This window comes from Phalangium opilio, unplaced genomic scaffold (assembly GCF_054372755.1).
Source record: "Phalangium opilio isolate 3A_F unplaced genomic scaffold, DU_Popi_V2 ptg000217l_1, whole genome shotgun sequence".
Classification (NCBI taxonomy): domain Eukaryota; kingdom Metazoa; phylum Arthropoda; class Arachnida; order Opiliones; family Phalangiidae; genus Phalangium; species Phalangium opilio.
In genome coordinates this window covers 7676773-7703225 of record NW_028324218.1, presented here as the reverse complement: position 1 = coordinate 7703225, position 26453 = coordinate 7676773, and the positions used below count along the sequence as shown (strand labels likewise).

The 26453-nt window shown below is 36.6% G+C and overlaps 1 protein-coding gene across 1 annotated transcript in view; it reads left to right on the top strand.

The window, feature by feature from the left end:
• Nucleotides 1-960: 960 nt before the first annotated feature.
• Nucleotides 961-26453, top strand: part of LOC149616031 (TWiK family of potassium channels protein 7-like) — a 36433-nt gene continuing 10940 nt past the window's right edge. The window contains exons 1-2 of the mRNA XM_089856562.1: nt 961-1530; nt 10046-10680. Of these exons, the coding sequence (XP_089712688.1) occupies nt 10179-10680 (502 nt within the window). The 5' untranslated portion in view covers nt 961-1530; nt 10046-10178. The remainder of the gene's footprint in view (nt 1531-10045; nt 10681-26453) is intronic.

Here is a 26453-nt window from a genome sequence, read left to right as displayed (position 1 = left end):
CATCTCATTGGTTCTTGAAAACTCACGTCAGCGCGACGCGAATGACGAAAATTGCAGTCATATTATCCGACTGAGGAGAGGCGAAATAGCCCGGACACCTTTTACGTCCCCCTTGTATTTTGAAAGGGTTACTGGGACTATATGGCGCGCGAAAACTTAGGCATCTTATAACTTCTCCCTTATAAACTAGATATCACTTCTTGGTTCGGCTTATGTCAATGTTCGTGGAATTTGGTTGACCATTGTCTACCAAGATAAGAACATCAAACTGCTGTGTATTGATGACAACGCATTGTTTTCAACAAGAAAAATCTATGTTTGAATAGCTGGTCTATAAACAGTCTTCAAATTTTATTGTTTTTCTGAAGTTTGTTCAGTCGAACGAAAGGTTTATTGAAAAGCTATTGTAGTATTTACCAACGTGTAAACAGAGCCTGAATAAATTAAAAGACAGCTTGTATTGTATCTTGAGAAGTAAGGCCTTAAAATACAGTTCGAGTCATTTTAACCATTAAAGGTGCAGCCTTCTTCCAACGTGTCAACTTAGCGGTTTCAAAGTGCGTCACCCAACGCGTACGTCCGTGCTTTGTTATTAAAACAGAGGTAAGTGCTACACGATGAAAATCTAAACAGGAAATCAGGTAAAGTAAGCATGCACTTGCTCTCGTGAGACTGAACTACTATAACTTTTCAAGGCGTTATACTTGTCCATATATGATGCATAAACAATCACGTGCAAATGTAAAGTATAACCGAATTCAGGAAACGTGGGCGAAGCTACAAACACTGCAACCCACACTAAAATTCCGCCGCCCATCTTGTTCTGGGAAAAATCTCATGATTCCATCCTTTCAAAGCAAGCGTTGTCCGCCTTTCCAACATTTTCCGTTGCCCTATATCAATTGGTCGTCCTATCCGCAAGAGGGCGTAAGGCTTTTCGCGCTTTAAGCTTCGCCGCATTTTCAGTTTTGCTCGTAGCCTTCGCTCGCTCGGTTTAAACTCTGGTAAGCTGCGCTGATGCTGCTCCGAATCCACCAGAGTCAATCCTAGCTTGTTTCTATCCTCCCTAAACGAGAAACACCGAAGAAGCTTGGCCTGGCCTGGAAGATATCTCAGTTAGAAAATCTTTCCAGGGCCTTATCGTGACTCTAGTCAATCTGGAAGACGTCATTGTGCTCTCTGATCGACGTTTTCGTGACCTTACAGACTCTACCATGAATATCTAAAGGAAAATAAGGACTGACGCAAAACCGTGTGTCCAGTTACTCCGGACGGTAGTTCCCCCGTTAAGTGTTCTCCAGGGGAATTTTGTTGCTCTTGAACCTCCAAGATCTTTTTGTCTTTATCTAACCTAAGTAATTCCGGAAGGACTAACAGAGTAGTTACGTCGCTTCGTCGCCTAGCTCGTGTTCTGGTCATCAAGGGAGAGGCGTCTCTAACCAGGGAACATTGACACGTGTAGTTTTTTCATCCATCTTTCATCTCTTTATGGATTGATGTCCATCATTTCGATTGCTTCGTATGAATTAGGTATTATTTTTTATTGATAATATTTTATCGATGTTTCGATGTATATTTGCTCGTATTGACGTTCTCAGTTCTTAATGCTCGGTTTAGAACCGTTTAACTTAATGTTATCCTAATTTGGTTCATTAAAACTTAAGGAAGGTAGTTTTAATGAGATTACCAATTAGTTTAATTCGTAATTACACGCCTCGTATTGCACCGGAGATTAATTAAATGAGCTAAATAACCATCACATTTAAATTGGAAAAGCTTTAGAAATTAAATTACCCAATTTGAAAGGTGCAAGGTATCTACATTTAATGCACCGGGCAATTATTTTCAGGTGTAATTTTGGTGTATTTAAATGTGATGTTTAACGATCGAGGACCAAATTTTCAAAATTAATTAAAATGGAAGGTTACTGTAATTTATGTTGGGTGCTCCGTCATAAATTAGTTAATGATATTTGTTTTAATTAGTATGCAACTTTGTACTGGGAACTAGCTTCAGAACTAGGGCAACCATTTATTAGTCTTATACTAATAAGTGTGAAATTTGGAGATTATTGATCGGTGACAAAATGATAAAACAATATATTTTTTATAAATAATCGGGGGAAAAAACCTTTGACCTTTGCTGGGTTTAAAATACGTCATTTTAGTCATGGAAACTGAATGAAAAATGCAAGAAACACTTCAAATCCATGCACAGTTTACAATGATTCGTAAATATCCACTATTTTAAATGGAATTGTAGGCCTAATTCTTTCATAGACTAATGCACGTCAGTCTACGAGAAGTTCTTAATAACCACTATCAAAATTGGAATCTTAAGTAACCATAAGTTTATAAGTATGACACTTCCTATACTTCGTAATGCTACAGACTTACGACGCGAGAATTGACTACACACGGTTGCTTTTGCAGTTCATCTAATCCTATTTAGTCTGCACTAAGCCTTTGACAGCGCCTCACCAGGCATCCCTCGCTTTACCTCGAATCTATGACCTACCTCACTCACTTCAAAATTACAAGCTCCAGTTTGTAACCAGTGACAAACTTATGGTGAACATATCTTATGAACTTACGATACAAAATATCACTAACTAGAATCTTCAAGCTTAAAAATAGGAATTGTTCTTAAATTTGGACTAGATATGGAACAGTTGCCGTAGAAACTATAGAAATCCTGAACGCATGAATGCTTTGCTTAAGGAGTTTTTTATGGAACACCGGATAAAGCAAACCTGGTTAAGCATAAAGACCTTGTTTTGATTCTTTTTTGGTTTTGAAAGAAAATCGCCTTAAAGGTTTGCTTTGGCTTATATCAAAGCCGAAACCTTTTACTTACGATATAGACTGATCATGAATTTATTCAAGTATCTCCATAATAGTGCTTTAAAGCCCATGAAATGAGTGGTTTAACCGAAGGACCTCAATTAGCAATAAAACAGATTCATTTGAATGTTTTCATATATAAATATATTCTGCTCATTTTTTAAAGTACTATGTTAAATTAATGTTTAGTCAGTTTAAAATTGCTCTAACAAAGGCAGAAAGGAAAAACTAAGTATTCTTAATGGCTTAGTATCCTTGTGATAACTGTATAAATTCCCCAGTTCTTTGCAAATTCGGGGCTACAATTGGTTTTTATTCTGTAAACAAGAATATGAAGGAAGGATTCATTTGAATGTTTTATTTTGGTTTGACTGCATTGATAAGTCAGCGAGTTCTTTTGGTCTTAACCAGGGATAGATTTAATTTTAGAAGTAGGAATGGAGAGCGGTTAGTATTTACTTCAGCCCGACTCATAGCCCAGTAGAGAGTTCCTCCCTCCAACACGTAACGAAAAGTTTAAATTATCTTATTGGCTCACTTAAACTACGTTTTGACGACGTTGCTGACGGAGACGGCGTAAAATACTAATTCCTTTTTACCTCTGTCGCTATGACCCGCCTCTTCTTTCATACCCCCTCCGTCCCTTGGAAGGGGGTCCGGAACTTTGACGCGCGTACACATTATCTGTTCTCCATTCCTACTTCTAAAATTAAATCTATCCCTGGTTTAACTGAGTGCCATCAAAGAACAAGGGGGACTACAACATTTAGTTACGGAGATATGGGCTTCCAAACATTGATTGGCCCCTAAAACAATGGCCCCAAGTTATGACAGTAAACCCATACTTATGCATTATAAACTTATTATGATAACCTTTAAAATTTACTTCATAAAGGCTATTTAGTTTCATATGCTTGAAAGCACGAATTCATAGTACCAGCCAAAAGGGTTGTCTTAGTTATGTACTAAAAATAACATAACATAATAGGCTATAAATTCCAGACAATGTAGGGGCTAGCCTGCTCCAATTTTCGAACCTCAAAAGTATTAAAAATATTTTAAATTCAAATAACAGCTTAATTTAAAGCGGGACAAATTTTAAATCATTTGTTAAAGATTAAATAACTTATTACAAGAAGGGGCTAATTATACCATATGCTAAATTAAATTTACAAGCTAATATAATTACCATAAATGTATATCATTAAAGGCAAAGAATTTCGAAATTTCAATTACCTCGGCTAACTAAAATGTCGAGTGTATATATTAATTTATACCCTATGCAAATTTCATAGGAAAATTATGCAAACAATGTCGACGTATAATCAAAGAATATATAGCGGAGAAATATATCGATATATCATTTTGTTCAGAGAGTTATTATTAACATTTTCCTTTATATTGCGTTAATATGAATGGTAATTGAAATTTAAGGACAGTTTATACGGCGTATTTCAAAGAAAAACACTCAATTATGTCTATATTATAATAAAAGCCTGGTCTTCTAACCACGTGACGTAACGTATATACGCCCTCTATGCAAAATTAGTTCAGTACCCTGAATTAAAATATTTAAACCAAGGCTTAATGAAGTATTCATAAAGCACGAGTTTCTATGATTAAATTTTGTACAAATAAGCTCTACTTCTATATTTTTAAATATTTAAATGCAGATGAGATAACATACAAAATAAATATTTATCTTTTTTTTCTTTGACAAAGTTACAAATTGCTTTTAGAGCTTCGCAATAAATTTTTAATTTGAAGATGCATTTCGTAAAAACCAATTAAAAACTGTAAAAGTTACAAGTTTCAATCCCTAGAGTGCCTTAGAGAAAAATGAAGTATCCAATTACACAAATAAGCGTAAGATAAAATATTCTTTGATAATGAAGTTCAAATGTTTCTTTAATTCTTGGAAATAATCAATATTATATAATACTGAATTCGTAAAAATTTCTAGAAGGGGTTTCGTTCCCAATGCTTTCAAATTATTTGTGCTAGTTGTGCGAAGGAAATTGACTTACGCCTACCGTTTTAGATATAAATCTAATCAGAGTCCCTGTTTAGAATATATTAAACATATAGAACATTGCATAGCTCACCACTACGTTAGTTATCAAGATATTTCCGGAATAGACGATTACAGAGAAACATGGGCACAATAATAATAGCAATGACAAGTGACAACACTAGATGTAGCCACAGACTGAGACCGAAACCCTATCCTCAGCTTATTTAGGGTAATCAAACTCCATCTAATATCGCTTCTTGACATTCCTTTTATTATATCTAAAGCTTACTACACATTATGCGTGCTTTGAAGCGTTACGGAGAGTATGCGTTCGAAAAATGGTGACAATGCTTGCGTTACGTTCGTTACTTAGCGACATCTGGTACCGCTTATCACGCGGGAAACGCCCACCCTACCCAACGCAACGCAGTGCTAATGTGTAGTCTGCTTTAGAGTCGGCGTATCTCCATGAGTATGATTGTCTTATTGAAATATACTAATTCGTATACCGAACCAATTGGCTACTGGCTATGTACGCGGTTCGCTTAACCAGGAGCAGATGACAAAGGAGTCTCGGACGCTAGCTTCCATAATGTAGAGGGCAATGGGATCCGCGAACGTCACGATTATTAACCAAAACCATTACGCCAGTGCCACCTCTCGTAGGAAATTTGAGCTTTATTTTCCAACCAATAGAGTGGCTGCAAAGTCTCGAAAGGAGATCTGGGAAATCGCGTCTGGAGCCTCTATTTATAAATACGTATCGTCTGCTTATAATTAGTATAGGCTTAACGAGTATTAGAGTTAAAAAATGGATTTCAACGGCGTCTTAGTCATTTTTGGGACTAAAATTGATAATGAAAAGCCCAGGGAGTAACGTATGTACACTATTAAAAAACTAAAATATGTTTTTTTCTAAATTTCTTCTGGAATAAATTGATAGCTACAAGAGGTTGGGAAAAGAAACCACTCACGATTTTTTAAAACCAAAAAAGTAAGATATAGTGATATCGTTTTCCAACCTCTTGTAGCAGTCAATTAATACAAAAGCAATACGGAATATTTTGGCCCTAAAACACATATATAACATTGTGTTTCGGCATCTTTTAAAACCTTGCATTCATCTTTTGAAAACCAGAGTCCAATCATTCCCGTGGGCACAAATTGTTAACTAAGCCTTGGCTTACCTGGCTTTTGATGTGTTTCTCTGCTAGTTTGGACGTACTTTGACTATTCAGTAGGTTTAAATCACAAAATGTAGTCTTATCTTTTTTCTTAACACCAACGGTTACAGCTGTTTGAATAATGTAATTAAATTGTGTATATTTATGTAGCCAACATATAAGACGAACCCCAGTAGCCACCGTTAGTCCGTTATTACAAAAAAAAATTCCCAGCAGCCTTTGGTGCCAAATATAATCCACCAAAAGCATCGTCTGCTATTCTGTCTGATAGCGCCTCTATGGCAAACGATACCACTACAGCTGTGACGTACGCGGGTCCCATTGCCCTCTACATTGTGGAAGCTGGGGTCCGAGACTCCTTTGTCATCTGCTCCTGGCTTAACCAAATGAGAATAGAGCTAAATTGAGTAAAGTTCAAACGGAATCGTTAAACGATGTGAATAATTTACATTTGTTTTCGTGGTTTGTTTCTAACTCTGAAAATAGCTCATAGCGTCTCCAGGTATTGGTTAAGAAGATAGATTAATTAATTAAGAGTTAATTATTTGCATTAGATCTTCGTGATGGTCGGAATAATATTTTGGCAACATCTAGTTTCAAGTCAAGCCTCAGAGTTTAAAGCATACATAATTTATGCAAATATTTTGGCAACATTACATAATTAATTTGAAATCTTCTTGCTGGTATCTCTAAAACACTGGTTTCGGTGATCCCAGACCTTATATTTCAACCAATTAGAGTCTTTGAAAATAAATCATATGTATTTCCATAAAACAAAATTCCCTTTTTTTGTTAAAGGTCATAGCAAAAGCATAATATTCTACTCATCTGGCGTTATTCTCTCTTGTTGAATAGCGCAAGCAATAAGAGATGCAAAAGAATCGCCATATTCTAGCATGACCCTGGGTTTATACAGCAAACTACTTGTTATATTATAAGTTATAATAAACCATAGTATAAAATTTATTCTGATATAGATTAAAAATGGGGAAAGAGATTCCTCGCCAGCCAGCCGTAAGAAGTCTGAATAATACTTTAAAGTTCACCAATAAGCGAAAAAACAAAAGTACTAAATATACGGAATAAATATTGTTAAAAGCGTTGCCCAAGGAATTTTCAGAAACTTTTTTGTGCAATCCCTTAAATAGAGGCATGTCAAGAACTATATATTGTTAGTGTTACTATTTCGTTGAGTAGTGATTGGGCCATGTCACATGACTAAAAGAGTGGCAGAACTCGGTAGGTAAATCCAACGGAAATGCTGATGCACATTCCCAATGAACTGATAATAATACGAAATTCGCGCATGCGTCGTAGCGTTCTATTTTACGTAAGATAAGATTGATATATAGGCGTTGCTCCGACAAAACAATTCGTATACACCCCTTCAATATGACCGTAAATTCAATGCGACAGACGTGCATTACACTCCAGGGTACGGTAATTTTCGCAAAATATTTAGTTCATACTTCCAAATATAATTAGGAACTTTCCTTGCTTGAAGCTCTATCTACAACCATCTCTTATCAGCTTGTCAATAAAATTTAAAAGCTTGTCAAAAATATTAAAACCCATCTTAGTTTATGATCAGCTAACTCATTTTACGGGCGCGGTAAGTAGCTAGGGAAGTAAGAAAAATTGGTAAATGACGTCATTTCGGCTGCCTTTCCTTGTGTTAGCTCAATGTTTATGGGCATACTTTAATCGGGGTACGGAGGAAATCATCATCAAGGTTGCCAGGGGTAGAAAAAAAAGGGTTAAAAGCTTATTTTTAAACTCAGGACCATATACAAGATTTGAGAGAAAACAGAAATATTTTCGTTAAAGAGTTTATGGAGATAGAAGAGAAACGCCATACGGATTCAGGGAGAAACTCTTTACCGAGTAGCAAGCAGTATCTATTTAGTTGGTCCAGCAATACATATAGCTATGAGGAATCATTGTGTATAGTCATTTTCACTCAACGTATCTAAGCGGATACTATGGAAAGATCTAGACTAATCATTATGTATGACTCGCGAATAATTCCTTGCTGCGCAATGAATCTTACACGCATACCTGACAACGCCTTGCATTAATAACAGCCAATGAAATCATAGTTAGAAAGACCCCATCAGAACTATGACGCGTGACGGATAGTAAGTTCTAAATCCCCGCCCACAAAACTCGAATGGAAATTAACATGGGGTGATATGGGATCGCAATGATTCCTATTTGCTTTATGTATTCCTGGTCAGACATATATATAAGTTACGCCAGAAAATATACCTTTTGAATTAACTGAACTATGAGCTAAAACTTTCAGGTAAAAGCTCATACGACAACTGCAAATGTTCAAGGATACGATTTTGTCTGAAACGTCCAATGGGATCTCTGGTTTTCCTGCCCACTAGTTCTAGTTCCCTAATGCATTGCCGCCATAATGACAAACGTAAACTTCTCCCTAATAAACAAGATATCACTTCTTATTTTTAATCAAATTGAAACAGAGCTACGCTTTCCCAAGACGCGCTCGCATGGTCTGTCCAGGAATATCACTACACGTTGAAACAGCCAGTAATGTTCCATAAAATACAGTTTTATTCAAATAACATGCCATTGCCTAAGGTTAAAGTAAAAACTCGATTCCTCATCTCTAAAACTCCTTTCATATACCCTTCGTAAGCACATTCGATTTTTCTAATAATAGCCCCAACTTCAGAGTTCAGACTGTATACATATAAAACCCGCTTGCTTGCTGCCCGGATGGGTTGGTCTAGCTAGTTACCGTGCGCATTTTCCACTAAAGAGACTTGGTGGGCTCCGGGGCAGAAATTTTAATGGCATAAATTTAAGTAGGGTGCACTAGGGCTGCTCCGAACATGCACGCAGAGCTACTTTACTACATCTTAAGGAGAAATTCTAAAATCGATATGCGCACAGTGATGAAGTTTTGTTATATAGAGAAAGGGCTTCTAAAATTAGTTCATGGGGTCTATGAAGATTGTATACTTTCTCTAAGACAATTTTAAAAGCATACAAGTAAGGTGATAAATAAGATATTTCGAATCAGACTTGATAATCCATTATTAATTAAGATATGTCTATGCTTACTTAATTGGATTTGAACAAATTCGAAAGTTAGCTCAAGAATATTATATTTCATTAAGATATGCATACTACAAGATTTTCCTTGCTAGATAATTAATATTCAGTATAATTAATATTTACATTTCGCCTCGCCAATAGTCTACCCTTTATGAAATTAAAAATAATTAATCAAAGTGAGTGCACAATATTATGTGTTATTCATACCTCGTAACGTAATACTAATGGAATTTATAGTGAATTTTGTTGTTTAAACCGAGGGGATAGTCACATGAATAATCAGGTGATACAAAACCGCATAATTCGATTACTTGATTTCTAGAATTTTTAGAAAATAATCAGTAATCACAATAATTTTTGTGGTTAATCAAAGGTAATCAGAAATCTCCGATAATAACTGGAAATCACGTGAAATCTTGAGAAAAAATAAGAAATAATCGCATGGTTTACAAGTAATCTATTGTAATCACCTCGGTAATCACACCTTTCGTTAAATAATCACGCATAACCAATCGAGGAATTCGAAAATCAAAAATTAAAATCGTAATCAGTTGAAATTAAAATAATCACTGCATTCATCGTAACTTACGAAGAATCCAGTGGTAATCACGGCATTCACCATAAAAAAACTGGAATTCATTGGAGTACAAACAGAAATCACAAGAAATCGGTGGCAATAACTGTAAGTCAGTATAACTATTATGGAAATCACCCAAAATAATCGTAATCACGGAAATCAAGGAATTCATTCAGTAATCAACGGAATTCACATAAAAATTCAAAAATCAGAAATCAGGTGTGCAAAATTTGGCGAATGATTAGCCCCTCGGTTTAAACAAACATCGTAGCTAGTCTATTTATTTTGCTAAATGAATATTGATTACTAATATCAACCTATCAATGCAAACTATTTTCAGATAGACGTAAAAAGCAAGAAGTGAATCAACGCTCAATATCTCCAACACGCTTATCGTCATGCCAGCCATTACGAGGTAAATTCACCCAAAACAGCCGTCAACGCAGTGACAGTGTTTAGAGAAATATAAAACAATGCCATTAGAAAAGAAACGAACTTCCCGTCACCAACCAATACCGGGTAGCGGCGGTGGTGGTGGTACAAGTAGCAGCGGGTACTGCAACCAAAAATCCGCGGGCTACCCTGAAAGACAAAGGCCTAGCAAATGTCGTTCTTGCTGTCGCAAATTCACAGCCTTCATGTTTTCCCACGTGGGTCTATGTGCCCTGGTAATCGGGTACAGCATCATGGGCGCCTTTGCTTTTCGGGCCTTGGAATCGCCGTACGAAGTAGAAAAGGCCACGCAAGTGATCGCGATGCGCGAAAAGACAGTACATCGACTGTGGGATATTACGGTTGAATTTAACGTTCTGTACAAAGACAATTGGACGTCGACGGTCGGCAGAGAAATACAAGAGTTTCAGAACAAACTTATAGCAGCCGTTAAAGAAGGTTACGATGGAAAGGATCATGGTAGTAGCCAGTGGTCGTTTTCCGGAGCTTTTCTCTATTCCCTTACGGTCATTACGACTATAGGTACGTATTGCTTCGGTTTTTATCAGAAGCTTATAATCCCCACCGAAGTTCACAACAGATGTCTCTCCCTACTCGGCTGGCGTTGGCAATGAAATTTTCTATCGCCACGACCACAGCGCGCTTATGCGGAATTTTCGATTCTTGACTGCCGAAAGAAAAAGCTTTTTGTAGATAAAAACGTTCTACTAGCTGAAAGGGGCGTCATCATTTTTGTGAGACGGGATGGGGGAAAACATAATTCTGGTATAAAAAATACACAGACAGAGGCCTGTAAATAGTTTTTAAATTTGAATTCTGATGTGATTTCGTTATGGTGACGTCAGTACTCTTTAAAAAATGTTCCACTCTCTAATTTCATCACCTCTCGACACTTTAGAATGGGAAACAGTTTACCATCCCATGTGTACTAAAGAGGGCAACTTTCGGAAAATTTTCAACGCCAATGCCGGTCACAGTATAAAGCATCGCTCTTAGGCACTCCCATATAATAAACTCCTGGTTTTATTTTCTTCAATGGTAAGGATTGACCTTTTACGGGGTGTAACGTGGATTATCGCGCTAAATAAAGGTTTTAGGGTTAGGAGTGGTGTTGAATTTATATTGTTATCCGCGGTTTGGAACAATAGAAGCCAAATAAACCAAGAATTCGATGAGGACTGAAAGAAATATTTTGGATGTTACCGTGTCTTGGATTTAGTTCAACCTCAGTTACTTGAGAATAGACCATTCCTTTATTCCAGTAGAGAAGTAAACATCACAGGGGCTAGCCCCCTTCTTGGGTTATTTCCTTCCTGCCACGAAGCACCGCTAGAGGCAGTGCGAATGGTCTATATCTTAATATATGTAGGCAGTAACTCTATGCACGTCGTGTACGTCAGTTAAGAGTTGACCATACGAATCATTAAAACTCATTTTAATAGCAGTAAAATGTTAACAAAAAGTATTTGAAATCACAATCACACCCATGATGTTAATATTTTAAATCTCCAACATTCATATATTTTCATTTCTCTGTTAAACAAGATCTACTTTTAACATCCCATTTGGTTCATTAACAAAAATGTTTTAACCATCTTACTTCAAAAAGGTCGAAGGTGAGATCCTTAGACTAAGTTTCAACAACCTATGGAATTAAACATTGACTTAAGCCGCGTTTACACGACTCACTTCGAAACAGTTTACAGCCGTTATGAAGAGGTCTAAACGGAACATTTTGCTGTTCAACATAGAGACCTTTCACGAGAAAATACAATTGGCATTTTGAGATTAAAAGGCCCTTCCCAAACGGCTGCAAAGTCTCGTGTAAACACGGCTTAAAAGGGTTACTAACCTTAAGTTAATACAAAGTATTCCTTTCCTCGACGTTGCGACTTTTAATGCATGTATATACATTTAATAACTAAACGACAAGTCTAATAAAACTTTGGTAACCTGCTACACCAACATCGTGCAGTTCTCGAAATTTGTACGTGTATTGGGGGACTCGTTCCTAGGGGGCATGACCCGAAAACTGTCTTTTGAAAACTTAGTAAATTATACTCGTAATACGACTCCAGCATACCACCGTCTCTTGAGAGGTTACTAATCTCGTTTGGATAATTATGTCAGTTAATACGCGGACGGCAGGCGATGTATGGCCAACTAGGTTAGCTACCTTTGCTTCATTTACACTTTCACCACCGAAAACTTGGCGTTTAATTTCCGGATAAATTGACACTGGCCTTTTGGGATTGCAATTAAGGTAGCGACGCTTTGCACACATCAGTATTTTTAGAAATCCAGTGATATTTTTCTGATTTATTGAGGATAATCCCAGGATATTTCAAGTATTTTAGTTACAATTTATATAATACCAAGTATTTATTTACGGACTGGAGGTTTTAACTTAGAGAAAAGAGGTGAGATGGAGTTAGATTCTTCATACTTTATAACGTAGCCTCTGTACCGCCATCTACGGAATGGATGCGAATATTCCCCAGCATCCTTAGTAGCGTTTCCGTAGGGTCTTACGGTACGTAAATGACGACCTCTGTGTGATAAAATTGAAGCTATTTCATGAGAAGTAGCTTCTATTATTAATTGCGCTACGTGGCAGCACTTGACCTACCAATAGCAGGGGCGTGTACAAGTTACTCTGGGAGACTCATGGGCGCACATGGCCAGCGAATATTCCCACTCCATCTCACACTGGAGCTACTTCATTTCAAAGAATGGGGACTGAAATTACTACGCCTTAGTATTGACTATTTCGACGTTAAAGTAGTTCATAGGTAACTGTCAGTAACGGACGTACTAGGGGCTTGGTTCGATCATAGCCATATTAGATCTTACAAAAAGCTTTCAGCGCAGTCGCCAAAAAGCGAGATGGAATTAAGACACAGTTTTACCAAGAAGCGATATCTAGTTACTAGGGAGAAGGTATAAATTCGCCACATTACTAGCTTTATCTCCAGTCCAAACGTAGGTCCAGAGTTAACCCCGCCGCCTCTAAATTACAACCAGCATCTCATTGGTTCTTGAAAACCCACGTCCGTATTTTCCGACTGAGGAGAGGCGAAATAGCCCGGCGGCCTCCTATTACGTCCCCCTTGTATTTTGAAAGGGGGACTGGGACTATGGGGCGCTAATACTTAGGCATTTTAAACTTCTCCCTAGTAAACTAGATATCGCTTCTTGGCTTTACCCAGTGATCTTTAATTGATTAATTATTAATACGTAAATTTAATAGAGTTGATGACGTATTGGGGAAATTTTCTTAGATGTCTTGGGTTTGAGTTACTTTAGAAGACCCTTTCTAGTTTCTTCAAAGACGTAGAGTTGAAGGTAGAAAACAGATTTATGTGAAAATATTTACTTTTGTGGTTTGAGATCTAATGGATTTAGGAAAGGAAAGGTAAATAATCTAAAACTTTCCTGCTACATGTATTGGAAATGGATACCTTCTTCACAAAGTAGCAATGTTTGTACATTTTAGATCAAAGGAGAACCATTTATAGAAATTGGCATTTGGCTATGTTCAAAACTTCTTATAACGCTCAATTTTATTTCACCTATACGCTAAATATTCGAAGAAAAAGCTATTAACTTAATATTTTCCCATATTCAGAAAATATTTTTGGAGGAAACTGAACACTATCCAAAAGTTTAAAATATTGAAATTATGTTAATATGAGTTTATATGTTTGCACGATAAAACGGTTATTTTTATGTCTTACCGTTAAAAAGTTTTCTCCTTACATAAGCTTTTGTGGAAAGTTCAACGAACGATTCTCCGCTAAGCCTTTACCCTTTGCTCTAATACAATTACGGTCAAACTCAATCTTGGTTGTCCCCGTGTAACCAAATTTGAGCTTGAGTTTCCTGAAATTCTACTTAGTCAAATGAGATAAAAGGTTAAAGGTTCCTTCGCTAACAGTGACGATCGACTTTGGTCGTAATCATAACGCACGTGATCAAACAATATTAGAGCATCGAAAAATATTAAAAATTATCATAAAGGTGTTAGGCCTACTTCTAGCTTCGCCAAAGCGTTCATTTGTCTATGTTACAAGTAGATTGTGTTGACCCTCAACATTACTTAATATGAAATACTATTATTTTGTTTTGACATTTTAGTTGGAGAATGGTTCAAAAACAAAACATTCTTTCTGTGACCGTTCATAGTATGTGCATACATCGTTTCGTTTGTCTGAATTCATACTGTACCAATGTCTTTGAGGTTATATTCACTCCATAGCACTTTAGAAAGGGGAAATTGTATTATCATATCAATGTAAATTAATTATTACTTTCTTGAAATATTATCTGCTAATTACTTAATTGAATTCCTAGCTATCCTTTTCAATTAACATGCTGTGAGTTAGTACCTATCTAAGTATACAGGGTGTTTTGATAAGTCTGCCATTAATTAAAAGCTGTAATCTTAGGGTCAAACCGCGTGGAAAGTGAAGAAGAACATGATAGGCCGGACTACAATATTTAGTTATGGAGATATGGACTGCCAAACTTTGATTGGTCCTAAAACACCGATAAGTCATGTCACATGTGACGTAAGACATATCAGCCTTCAATAGTCTTTAGTCCAAGAACGTGTTTCAACCTTTATTTAACAGATATGTTGTATTAAATAGGCAGAAATGTGCACGTCGATAAAGTAAAACTAATTTCTCCACATGTATTATTACTCCGATATGTCCTTGTTTAAGGAATCAATCAACGTCTGGGATCCCATATCTCAGTAACTAAATGTTGTAGACCCCTATCATGTTCTTTGATGGGTTCACTTATCACTCTGTTTAACCCTATGAACACACCGTTTAATTCATAACAGACTTATCATAAACACCCTGTATATAAACTTCCCCTCAAAATATCTAGAGAGTAGATCGTCAAATAATTTCAACCATAATGTCCTCTGATACGGTATGATTGTATAATGCCTGGAGGCACGTGGCATACCATCGTAATCGACCGCTCAGAAACAGGAACAAGGAAGAATTCCCATCTCTAAGGCGGGAGCACGCCCTGGCCCTCGCTAGGGCCTAACTATAGATTGAAAGTCCCTGGATCAAATCGTCATCACATAACGGGTGCGTCAAACCCTATTATACAATAAAGGAGGGAGGGGCAGACCCCCCACGAGGAGTTCCAACGTTAAGTCTGTTTAACCTCATCTAGATGCTATCAGAATCCAAGGGGGAATTGATGGTGCCTGGCAACGAGGTATACTACACACTCTCGCTCGCGTTATCACTCTTAAACCAGAAGTATTACAAATAGAAGTATGACGCATTCAATGTCTACGTGACCAAGCGTGTGTTGTAATAGACATAACACGTGATTATTTGGAATGGTCACAACATTCTCGTTCCTTTATGTAGACAGGGTATAAGGTAACCAGGATCTAGAAAGTTTCTTTTGAACCTTTAGGTAAATATTTCAAAATCAAAATCGTACAAAAAATAAAAACATTCACATAATACATCGGTCGCAAGAGACGATTACAGAAATGCTACTATGAATAAACTTCAGATGGAACCAGAGATGAGCAAGAATACCTCACTTGGGGATCTCGTGGCTCCCTCTAGGATTGACAAATAGAAATCATTGTGTAGCCATTTTCTCAACGTATCTTAGGCGAATTTTATGGGAGGGGCTAGACTAATCATGATGCATGACGAATATTACCTGGCGAATAATATATCTCGCTGCCTATTGTACCTTGCGCATGGTTCAGAAATCACTACTAACCAATGAGATCACAGTTAAAAAGAAGCCATCAGAATTATGCTACGTCGTCACGTGGATAGTACTGAAGCCCGGACCACAAAACCCTTCTAGAAATTAACGATGGTTCCAATTAGCTGTATGTATTCCTGTTACCAAAAATTTCACCGAACATTTGTTGAGGGGGAAACCAAAACAATTTCTTTTCAAGTGAAATATTACAAAAGTTGTCGCATCAATGGTAATTTATGAACACAATTACTCTGTCAGACTTATTTTTGCTACAGTACTTATGATAAAGCCAAGGAGGCTTAGTTAATGGAGATAGAATAAGCTTCCTCAAATTTACTACCGTCGGGCATTTCCTCCAAAAATATCATATATGGCAGCATTTGTCACGTGCTTCACAGAAATGCGGGAAATTTCCTCACTTCGCATGAATGGAATAAACCAAACGGTCTCTAATTATATTTCAGTACATATTTCACGGAATTTGTGGATTATGAAATTCCGTGCGTGTTTTAATAATGAGTTAAATGTTTATATCCTGAGCCTATGTTATTAAGTATCATTCCCCCTTCCGAAAATAAAAAGAATACGGTGTAATTAAAAGATTTACAGAAATATTTTAATTGCTTTGAAACTAGGGTTATGCGGGGATTTCCACAGAGGGAGGGAGGGCTAAGTTTTAAATTTAAAATGACCATTATTAAACGAAAATTGCTCTAGGAAACTGAAGCACGCAAAATTAAATTATTAATATAAAAAAATTGGTTTTTGTTAATTACTTTTAACTCTGAATTTGTGTTTGTGTATGAAAACCAGAAATAATTCTCCGCTGCCAATTGCTCAATAAGTTTGGAAAATTCATGCAATTGAGGGCAGAAAGGCACATTACTTCACGATATTCAAAAATATTCTGCTAATTGCGATGAGAAACATTTTAGAGATCTGGTAGATAAGAACCCACACCCTCCCGTATTGTTAAAGATAAGAAAACATCCGTTTTATACAAAATTTGCCATAAAAAAATCATGGGTATTCGCTGGCCCATCACATCGAATAAAACTATAACATTCTCACTTGTCAAGGTGTTTTGTCAAAAATTATTGGTTCCTAACCAAATGTCGAAGGATTTCACCCAAGTACAAAAACTAACTAGAGAGATAAACTACTGACATTCTTTACGAGAACCGTATGTGTCTTAATTTCTTACATCTTCTTAATAAACTAAGTTGCTAGACAGATTAACTATTGATAAACATTAAAAGAATTGTTTCATTGCATGTCCTTACGTAGTGCAAAAATAAAATAGAAATCCTCTTCGAAAATGTAGGACCAAACAGAGCTATTTTATCTTAGCTCTAATTCGTCTATATTGTGTAGGAAAAATCGGATAAAATTAGTAATTAGATCTAGAAAACCCGTATCTAAACATAGAATCAAACATCCTTCAGTTAGTCTATGAGTGGTTTGGTAGAAACTAGTTGTTTTGCAACAGAAGCTGTGATTCAGTCTTAATTTTACACTCTTCGCTGCTCAAACAGTGTATTTCTACACAACCAAATACTTAATCGAAAGCCTTTTTATTATTTAGGAAGTACTTCGATCGAAATATCCTGCATACTCTAGAGGTTTGAAATATCTACGCCCTTGGCAACGAAGTAATTGCGGGGAATTGGCCAAGGGTTAGTAGAGATCTTATTGTTTTCTAAGTAAGACTGATGGTAATGAAAATCTTCTTGGACGGAACTAAACCTCGCATCCAAACCGGAATCAATAAGCTGCTTATCTTTCGCTACGGAGAACTGATTAAAGTTAATGTGCTATTTTAATAAGATATCGAATACGAGGTGATTTAATGCGATATGCCCCATTGGCCCAGAAGCTCGAAATAGAGATGTAGAGGATGCGCGAGGTATTTGAATACAGGAGCTTCTATCAGAAGGCGATAATAGAAGAAGGATGACACTCTGTATCCTCTTAATACTTCAGTTATGTAACATGATGATTCCTCGCAGGCGAGGGAATACCCATTTTGTTTGCTTGCCTGCTCATCAAACTTCAGATGGGTTACTATCACACCATGCTAGGGTGAATTCTATAAATGTTTAGTACTAAATCCACAGCACTTAACCCAATCACCTCGTCATGACGTCGGACAAAAACCCAAGAGCGCATGCGCCTTGGCAAATAGTTAAGCGCTAATAGAATTCACCGCGTATGTGCTTCGGTTTAGTAACCTTGCTTTAATATATGTTAAGGGATGTTGGGAAGAATCACGTTACAATTACGCACCCCGCTAAGTGGTATCACTTCTCTCGAAGAGAAGTATTATATACTTCTGATAGTATGGAGTATGCTACTGTAATATAGCAGTTTCCTTCCACCAGCTGCGCACTGGCAATAGAAGTCATTTCAACCCCAAAGTAACGAGGACTAGAGAGCTATTTCGTGGACTTAGCTTATCAGAAATGAAGTGTATTAAAGTTGATGTCTATTTCCAAATCCACCAGATTGATTTTTAATATTTAGTGAAGGTATTTCGGGTTTTGAAATTAAAGACCTTCTATATGTCAAAGGTTCCCCTAGAACGTCAGCCTGAGCCTGGATTGTGAATTTATTATAATTCTAGTACTATAGTAATAGGTTTGTGTGTTGAAGAACAAGATATCTCTATTTCGTAAGTATCGCCCAATCACTAACACTGAGAAATCACGTTATATTATTAAGTCCCATAACATCCATAATATAACACGATAAAATACCATATAACCAACCGCATTGCGCCCTTATACGTCGTGTACAGACTTTGCTTTACATTATAGGTAATAAACTTGATATTTTCTTGCACCACGTTTACTGTACAGAAGCAAATAACATCCTAAAAGACGAAAGCCCCTCTATCTTTCGAAAACGCAACATAAATCCGAACGTATTTACACAGCAGCCTGCCTGCTTGCTTGCTGAAGTTTTTTTTTCACAAATAAGTCCGTCGTATTCTATAAGCCAGGCCACAAAATAGGTTTCCGTAGTTGCATTTCAAGCACGCTGCCGGGTCTTCAGAGACCCTCTTGCACGAGGGGGCGCGTTTCATCGAGTTGCCAGCAAGGTTGTCATTATTCGTGAGAAATATGACGATACCCGGTAATACTTGCCTTTATGAAAAGGCCTGCTATGATTCGAATGGGACTATTTGTGCGGAAGAGGCGAGCGAGTTCGCTGCCGCGAAATGTGCTCGTCTTAGAGACTAAAAGGGACCAAGCTAGTTTTTAAACCTTTAGAAACGAAAGGGTTCAAGTTCCTAATCAAGTGATATTGCACAGAGTTTGAATGCGACTAAACAATTAATTTTTGAAAGGAAATTTGTTCATTTCAAAGTATTTTGAAAATTATTCAGTGTTTCTGATAAGTCTGCCATAAAGTAAGGAGGATGTTCTCTGGGAGATTTTATAGCCAAAAGATTACAATTAATTCGATTTCAAAAAAGATCGCTCCAACCATGAAGGTTTGAGATACTCCATAGCGTTTTCATTGCCTTATTTTTGATCTGTCCTACAGCGTTGGAATTCTTAATATCCATGGTCTGAAGCTCCATGCTAAAAAATACATATATGTTTGGTAAATGGTCAAGCTGTACACTTGACACTTAATTCAATATCAAGAATGACCGTTCAACCCCGAAGGTATGAGCTACTAAACCGAGTTAAGAATGTCCTACTCTTCCCTTCCCCTTCAGGGTTGGAGATTACAACTTACGAAATTCATGGCCCAAGTCCAAAAAAAATATTGCTTGGTTCACTTGACACTTGATTCTATTTCAAAAATGACCGTTCAACCCTGAAGGTATGAGATAATAAACCGAGTTAAGAATGTCCTACTCTTTACTTGTCCTTCAACGTTGGACACTGCACCTCATCATCAAATTGTTGACCTCATTAAAAAAGATTGCTTGTAGATGTTCAAGCTGTACACTTGACTCTTCAACCAACATGTCACGTTTAAATATATTACGTGAGAGTTAAGATGATAAACAACACAGTTGCTCCCCATTGGCACAGCAGTCCATGGTTAATCAAGTCTTAAAATTGACTTGTTCACCTTGTTTTGAAAAAGATAGCGAAGTCGGAAGAAAAAACTAAGAGCAACCAAGCAACCCAACGAAAGAAAAGGAAGGAGAAAAAGAATAATAAAAAAATCAACTTGCGAGAGCCGCTCAGCTAAAAGCTTCTCGTTTCGATTTCCCGGGTGACCTCAATTACGGGGCGACAGAGAAAAAGTGAAAGCGGCGTTGTAAGGGAAAACCTCTTTGCCGGCGCGGCTTGGACCCCCTTGTATGCGCCAACGTTTGTGCAATGGCCTACGTTACGTACATTTGGGGCTAAGAACTATCCTGCCCCCTCCTGTCTCTCCCTTACGTCCCCTCAAGCGGGGCAACTGAAAAAAAGATACCTTTTGATTTTCTTTTCTTCTTATATAAACCTTCTCAGTTTTGCGTGGGCCTAAGGGGGACGGACCCCAACATTATAACCAATACCCGGCGTTCTTGCAAGATGCCTTGCGTGTATAACAAGATTTCGTTCGTTGTGTTTTTAATAAAGCCTACTTAATAATATTTCATGGAAATGGGTTTGTAATTTCATATTAGAGGACGTGAATGATCACTTATTATGCGTATCACATTTTCAATTTTGAAACTTAATTTTAACCAGATATGTTATGGTTTATAATCACTCATGACCATTAACAACTTTTAAAACCCACCCAAAGTGAACGGATTACACGTTATGACGTGACTAAGAACGTATGCATGCAAACAGTAAACAATAAAAACAACGCAGTGCGGAGAAACGTCGAAAGAGAATATTACCACAATTTACTGCATGTGGAATTCCATATAAATCACAGTTGCTTAGTTCTGAAGTAATCACGATTTCAGCTACAATTTGTCCTTTATCCGCAGATACCGAACTTTCAACTTTTCCAAGACGTTAAGCCTAATGACCCGGTTAAGAGTATTATCACTGAAACGTTCCAACTTGTTTCTCAACTTTAGTTTGTTTTGTTTTTTTTGGTTTTCGTTTTGTGCGCGCACAGCTCGAAAGATCTCTCTTTAGTCTTTCTTTATTTTGTAAAAGTTTCTTTCTCTTATTTTATCGAATGCTGGAAAAGCGAAGCGAGTCAAAGCTAGCCGCATCGTAATCCCAAGCCATAATTCGTTTTTCTTCTCGATGATTCATTTCTTCAGAATTTTTCTAATCTCCCAACAGGATTGGAAACGCAAAAAGCGTAAAAAAACTTCCAAACCCTTATCCTTCTTGAGCAGACACCCTGACACTACAATCAAAGGCTACCTCGCCCAAACTGTTCATAGTGCATTACGACAGGTAATACTCGGTTGTGATATATCAGTTAGGCCTATAGCCGCAAAGCTTTTTCTGACAAACCTCTTTTAATTTTTCATATTTTTTTTTTCTTTTCGGGGTGGTTGGGGTTACCAGTGTGGTTGGTCTATGAAAGTAGACTATTTCAACCACGAACTGTTTTCGGCGTTTATGAAAGCTTCCAATAGAGATTTCTAAATATATAGCTGAAGGTGGACATGACCTTTAACGTATTTACAATTGAAAGAGTCTATAGAAAATGCTCGCATTTCTATTTGACCATTTGTTATATATGATGGATTAACTTCTGTTGAAAGGTTTGTTGATTTATAGTAAGACAATTTTCGTATCAACAAAACTATCACGCGGTAAGTTTGACCTCTGTTCCTTCTTCAACGGAAAAACCCCTAAAATATCTCGGTTAGTTTTTACACGTTTACCTAGGGCTTATATATAGAGTTTCTCACTAACTTTGGTTCGGGTATATCCCGTTCACGTACGACCGTGGATAATCTTTTTGCTTTATATCTGAAGCTTGGATAGTCCTTTTTGAACGATACAGGGTGGTCATGTCCTATTTGTGGTCCATGATGTCCAATACATTTCAGTGACAATAAACAAACAATACGGTGATCCTATTTCAAAGACATTTACAAACAACAAATCTAGAGAGGCATAAAAGTGTGATAGACTTATGTAATGTTTTGTTTCTTAGAATACTTATTAAAACACCCTGTATACTCTTCCCCGATGAAGCCCCGAAGGTTTTTGCCCTTATAGTGAACTCTTTTCTCTCTGGGCCATTAGTTAACACTGTGGGTTTTCGAAACGTCTTGGGTTGCAATATAAGTAACTGTACACTAAGACCATACCGGTTTGTGTGGACAAACATACGCTTTTTGCCGGGGGACGGGGAAGCAAACCATAGATGCGAACCTTATGTTTCCGAAAGGGATTTTCTTTTATACGATGGTACAGCACTGGCTTAAAAGGTTACTTGAGATATTGCTTGGATCTTCTTTTGCCCCCTCTCAATCTTAACATAATGTTTCCTGATCTTTTATTTTGGTATGTGCCAAAAATAAACGAGAACACTTCTTTCGAATGACTTGAACAATACAATAAAATTTTCACAATATTCCAGGCAGCTTATTAGCATGAAAAACTATACACGTCTTTGTATAATTGTGTATGCTCCATAAGTAGGACACTACCTATTCTTCGTAATGCTAGAGACTAAAGCTAGATTCCCACTCGACGGAAAACACGACGGAAACCCGGCAGAAAGAGGTTCGACCGAAAAATATTTACGCCGAGCCCGACGGAATTTCCGTTCGGTCGGGCGTAAGTTGTGTTCTATTCTTTCGGTCGTGTTCGGCGTTACGCTGGTGTCTCAGCTAATGAAATTATCCTACTTAACATTTCTACCGTTGACTGTGTGATTTTCGCCGGTTTTTTACGGTCGAGTGGGAACCTAGCTTTACTGAGAGCTAGTTCAAGAACGACGGCAGAACTCTGTCCATATTCCTATTCAGTCTGTACTAAACCTTTTACAGCGCCTCACGAGAATCTATGAGGTTTCACCTACGTCATTTCATGACAAACTCTCAGTAACCACTAAAAACTTATGGAACATATTTTTATACTCTTATGGTCTTCGTGAAAATGTACTTAATTTGGTTTTTTTAATTAAATGCGTTTCAAAACTAATATTTAGTAGGTCGCATTATTAGAACTAACCAATTTCCCTAAAGATGATTAAGATTCCCTCGAGATTATAAATGCAGGATTTACAGAGCTCAAACCAATCATAGAGCTTACAGCCTTGGTTAAACACGCAAAGCGTTTAAATTTAGAATATTAAATTCAATTTGTAAGTTTAGACGCGAGTCAGAAATGTTCAGGAATTCTGTCGACCCAAGAAGCAAAATTTTATAAACGCCCAAGTTCGGTGAGGTTTTAAATTCCCGTTACGAGATTCTATTAAGAAATTTGCAAATTTCAAATTTCTTTAAAATATTTCTTTAAATTCCAATATATAAATTTATCCATAGCCCATGAAATTCCTCAAATTTATTTTTAAACTCATATCGTGTGTGATATTTCGTAAACTTCGCCGTCTGGGCAAGAAAAAGTACGCGATAAGCTGAAAGGCGCCTCATATTTTATAAATATGCAAAATAGCAACAGCGAAGTCATTGGAAAAAAAGTTAAATTTATACTTTAAACCTATATAGCGTCGGTGTAAAGTTTAAGTTGGAAAAGTTTCCCAATTATTTCGTACCTAAAGCGTTGAAGGCTTTTGGGTAAATAGCTACGAACTTTAAATACAGGCATAACAACAGCCAATTAAACTTCCTTTTCTTTCCCAACATGCATTGTTCTTACTATTAAAAAATTTATATGATTTTATTAACACGCATAAATGATTGAAAGAGAAGTAGACCTTTTCTACGTAAATGGGGGACATACAAGGGGTAGATATATGGCACTCTCATGATAAAAAAGACTACTGCGCAGGCGCCAAGAAAGGAGAGATTCGAGGCCTTTCACTTTTAGTTACATCGAAATAGTCCATTGCGGTTTTAAATCGGACATACAATAGGGGTTGATACTTTGCCATCCGTCTCTGTGCACTCTCATGATAAAAAAGACTACTGCGCAGGCGCCCAATAAGCGAGATGGAAGGCAAAGCTTTCAATTTTAGTTACATGGAAATTATCCATTGCGGTTTGAAATCGTTATCTAAAATGCAAGGGTATTACAAAATTATAAATAAGACTCTTTTATGCGCAGAAGGATGCGCGAAAACGTAGAGTCTTCCGTGATAGTGTAGCGTTATTAAGTTAACCGCTGGAGTACAGCTTATTCCAAACCGAAATAATTGGCTTATGAGTTACCGAAAGGCGTTACGAAAGCAACTCCTGGTAAACGATGCCAGCCTAAGTAGAGATGTGAGTCGGTAATTTACCGTCCGTAAATTACCGGTAATTTACCAAATACCGCGTAAATTACCGTTTTATAATTTACCGTAATTTTACAATGGTAATTTACCGGTAAATTACTGCGGTAAATTACCGTGGTAAGTTACCAAACATTTTTATTACGCATTAAATGTTCATTTTACACTTAAATGATCAATTATTCCTTTGTTTACTTCCAAAATGACTCACCAGACTAGTGGTCGGCATTTGGATAGGATAATATCTGTTTGTTTTATCTTTATCCATAATTTGAAATTATCCACGGGAAGTCTATGATTAATGCAATGTAATCACGAATAATTATCTGATAATTATCCATGGATAACTGATTAACCAAAATTCTGTGGATTATCTTGTCCAAACGCCGACCACTACACCAGACGCTATTTGCTAACCAGCTAGAAATTAGACTTTTAATAAATCTTTAATTAGAAATCAGATTAGAAAGGCCACAGTTGCCGTCTTGGTAGAAAAAGCCACAAATACGTGTAAAGCAGTCAGATAGTGCTCACAATTAAACGTTGTTTTAAGTAATGGATTGTAAGCAGAGGAAAATATAAATTACCAAAAATTACCGACTGAACGGAAATTTTTGTTTTCCCAAAATTTCAATCGGTAATTTACCGGTAATTTATCGGTAATTTACCCGGTAAATTACCGTTTTTAAAAATTACGGTAATTTCACATCTCTAAGCCTAAGTATTTAACGAAATATTTATATTAAAAAGAAAGGGTACTGGCACCATCAGAAGGGAAGTGTTTATATTTGCCTGACGGTTTCATGAAGGACTTGGGTGTGTTTATAGTTAAAAGTGTGATGGGTTAAGAGTGCGGGTTTGATTTACTGGAAGCAGTCGATGGCCAAGTTCCAAAATTAGATTATAAATTACTTATATGTCAGCGACTAACGATTAAGAAGGATCAGAGTTAACTAGTTTATACTCCATTTAATAAGCAAAATTATATATTTAAGTTGCATCCTGTTAAATTGCATTCAGCTTTTCAGTTGAATCATGCATAGAATTAACACTTACGAATGGTCAACATATCTGAAGCGTTCATATGAAGAAGGTTAATACACTTCTTTTTGCTTATTCCGTTCTGTGTTAACGAATCAGAATCTTTCAGATAATCACGTGCTTTGCTCGACCTCAGTCCCTACCCACAATACGTTCCATCAATTATGTTAGGATATGTGTTAATTTCGGGTGGAATACACTATAGACCCTTCATTAAAATTATTAAGAATTTTCATGACTATTCACTGAATTTAAATGCAACTGGAATCTGATTAATGCATGGATAAATGCGAGGTTTAAAACAAGCGATGAATATATTTTGTATAAATGTTTTAAAACCCTTGGTAGAGCTGATGAGTTAACACCATGAATTTCACTAATACCAAAAATGGTTCAGTTTTAAGTATTAAAATATATCTGAATTCACTTACCCTTTATGAAGTTGAATTGCAGTAAAAGTAACAGGTTCTTATGTTGAATCTAGAGGCTGATTTTCTAATGCAATGTAATCCTGAGCCACTTCTTTTTTCATTGGTAGCTTCTGCGCGAGGCTATCAAATCTAGAAATTTTTAAGAAGGTTTCGTTAATTATTCTCTTTCTTTTTAATTCAAGGATCTTAAAATAATTAATTATGTAAGCAGATTTTTTAACCTACATTTCAAAATAATTCTGCTTTGAACTCCGAATTTAGAGATAAAATGAAGACTTTCAAAAACTTTACTTCATAATAAAAATGAAAATCAAATTTTTTGAAAGTTCAAAGGCGACGATTCAAACTTAAGCTGTATTTGCAATTGATCATGTAACTTTGATTATTTTTATTTTAACAGCAACTAAAACTTAAAACATTTTGTGGTTTATACGTCAAGGAAGCCTTGTAAGAATTCTAATTTAAATAAAAAATCATTTTTGGATCCGGGTTTCGTAATAACCTTTTAAAACCACATAATTGAAATCGATTTTGCAATTCAGCAACTTAATTTCTGCAAGACAGTATTAACTTCTCATCGAATATATAACTGATGTCACTAGCGCATTGGTAACTAAGAAATAACTACAAGTTTCTTACGTGTTTAGCACACATTACATTAAACCAATACGAACGTCAAGCTTCCTCAAATTAACAAGTACCAAGAGTGGTTCAATCTTCTATGCACGA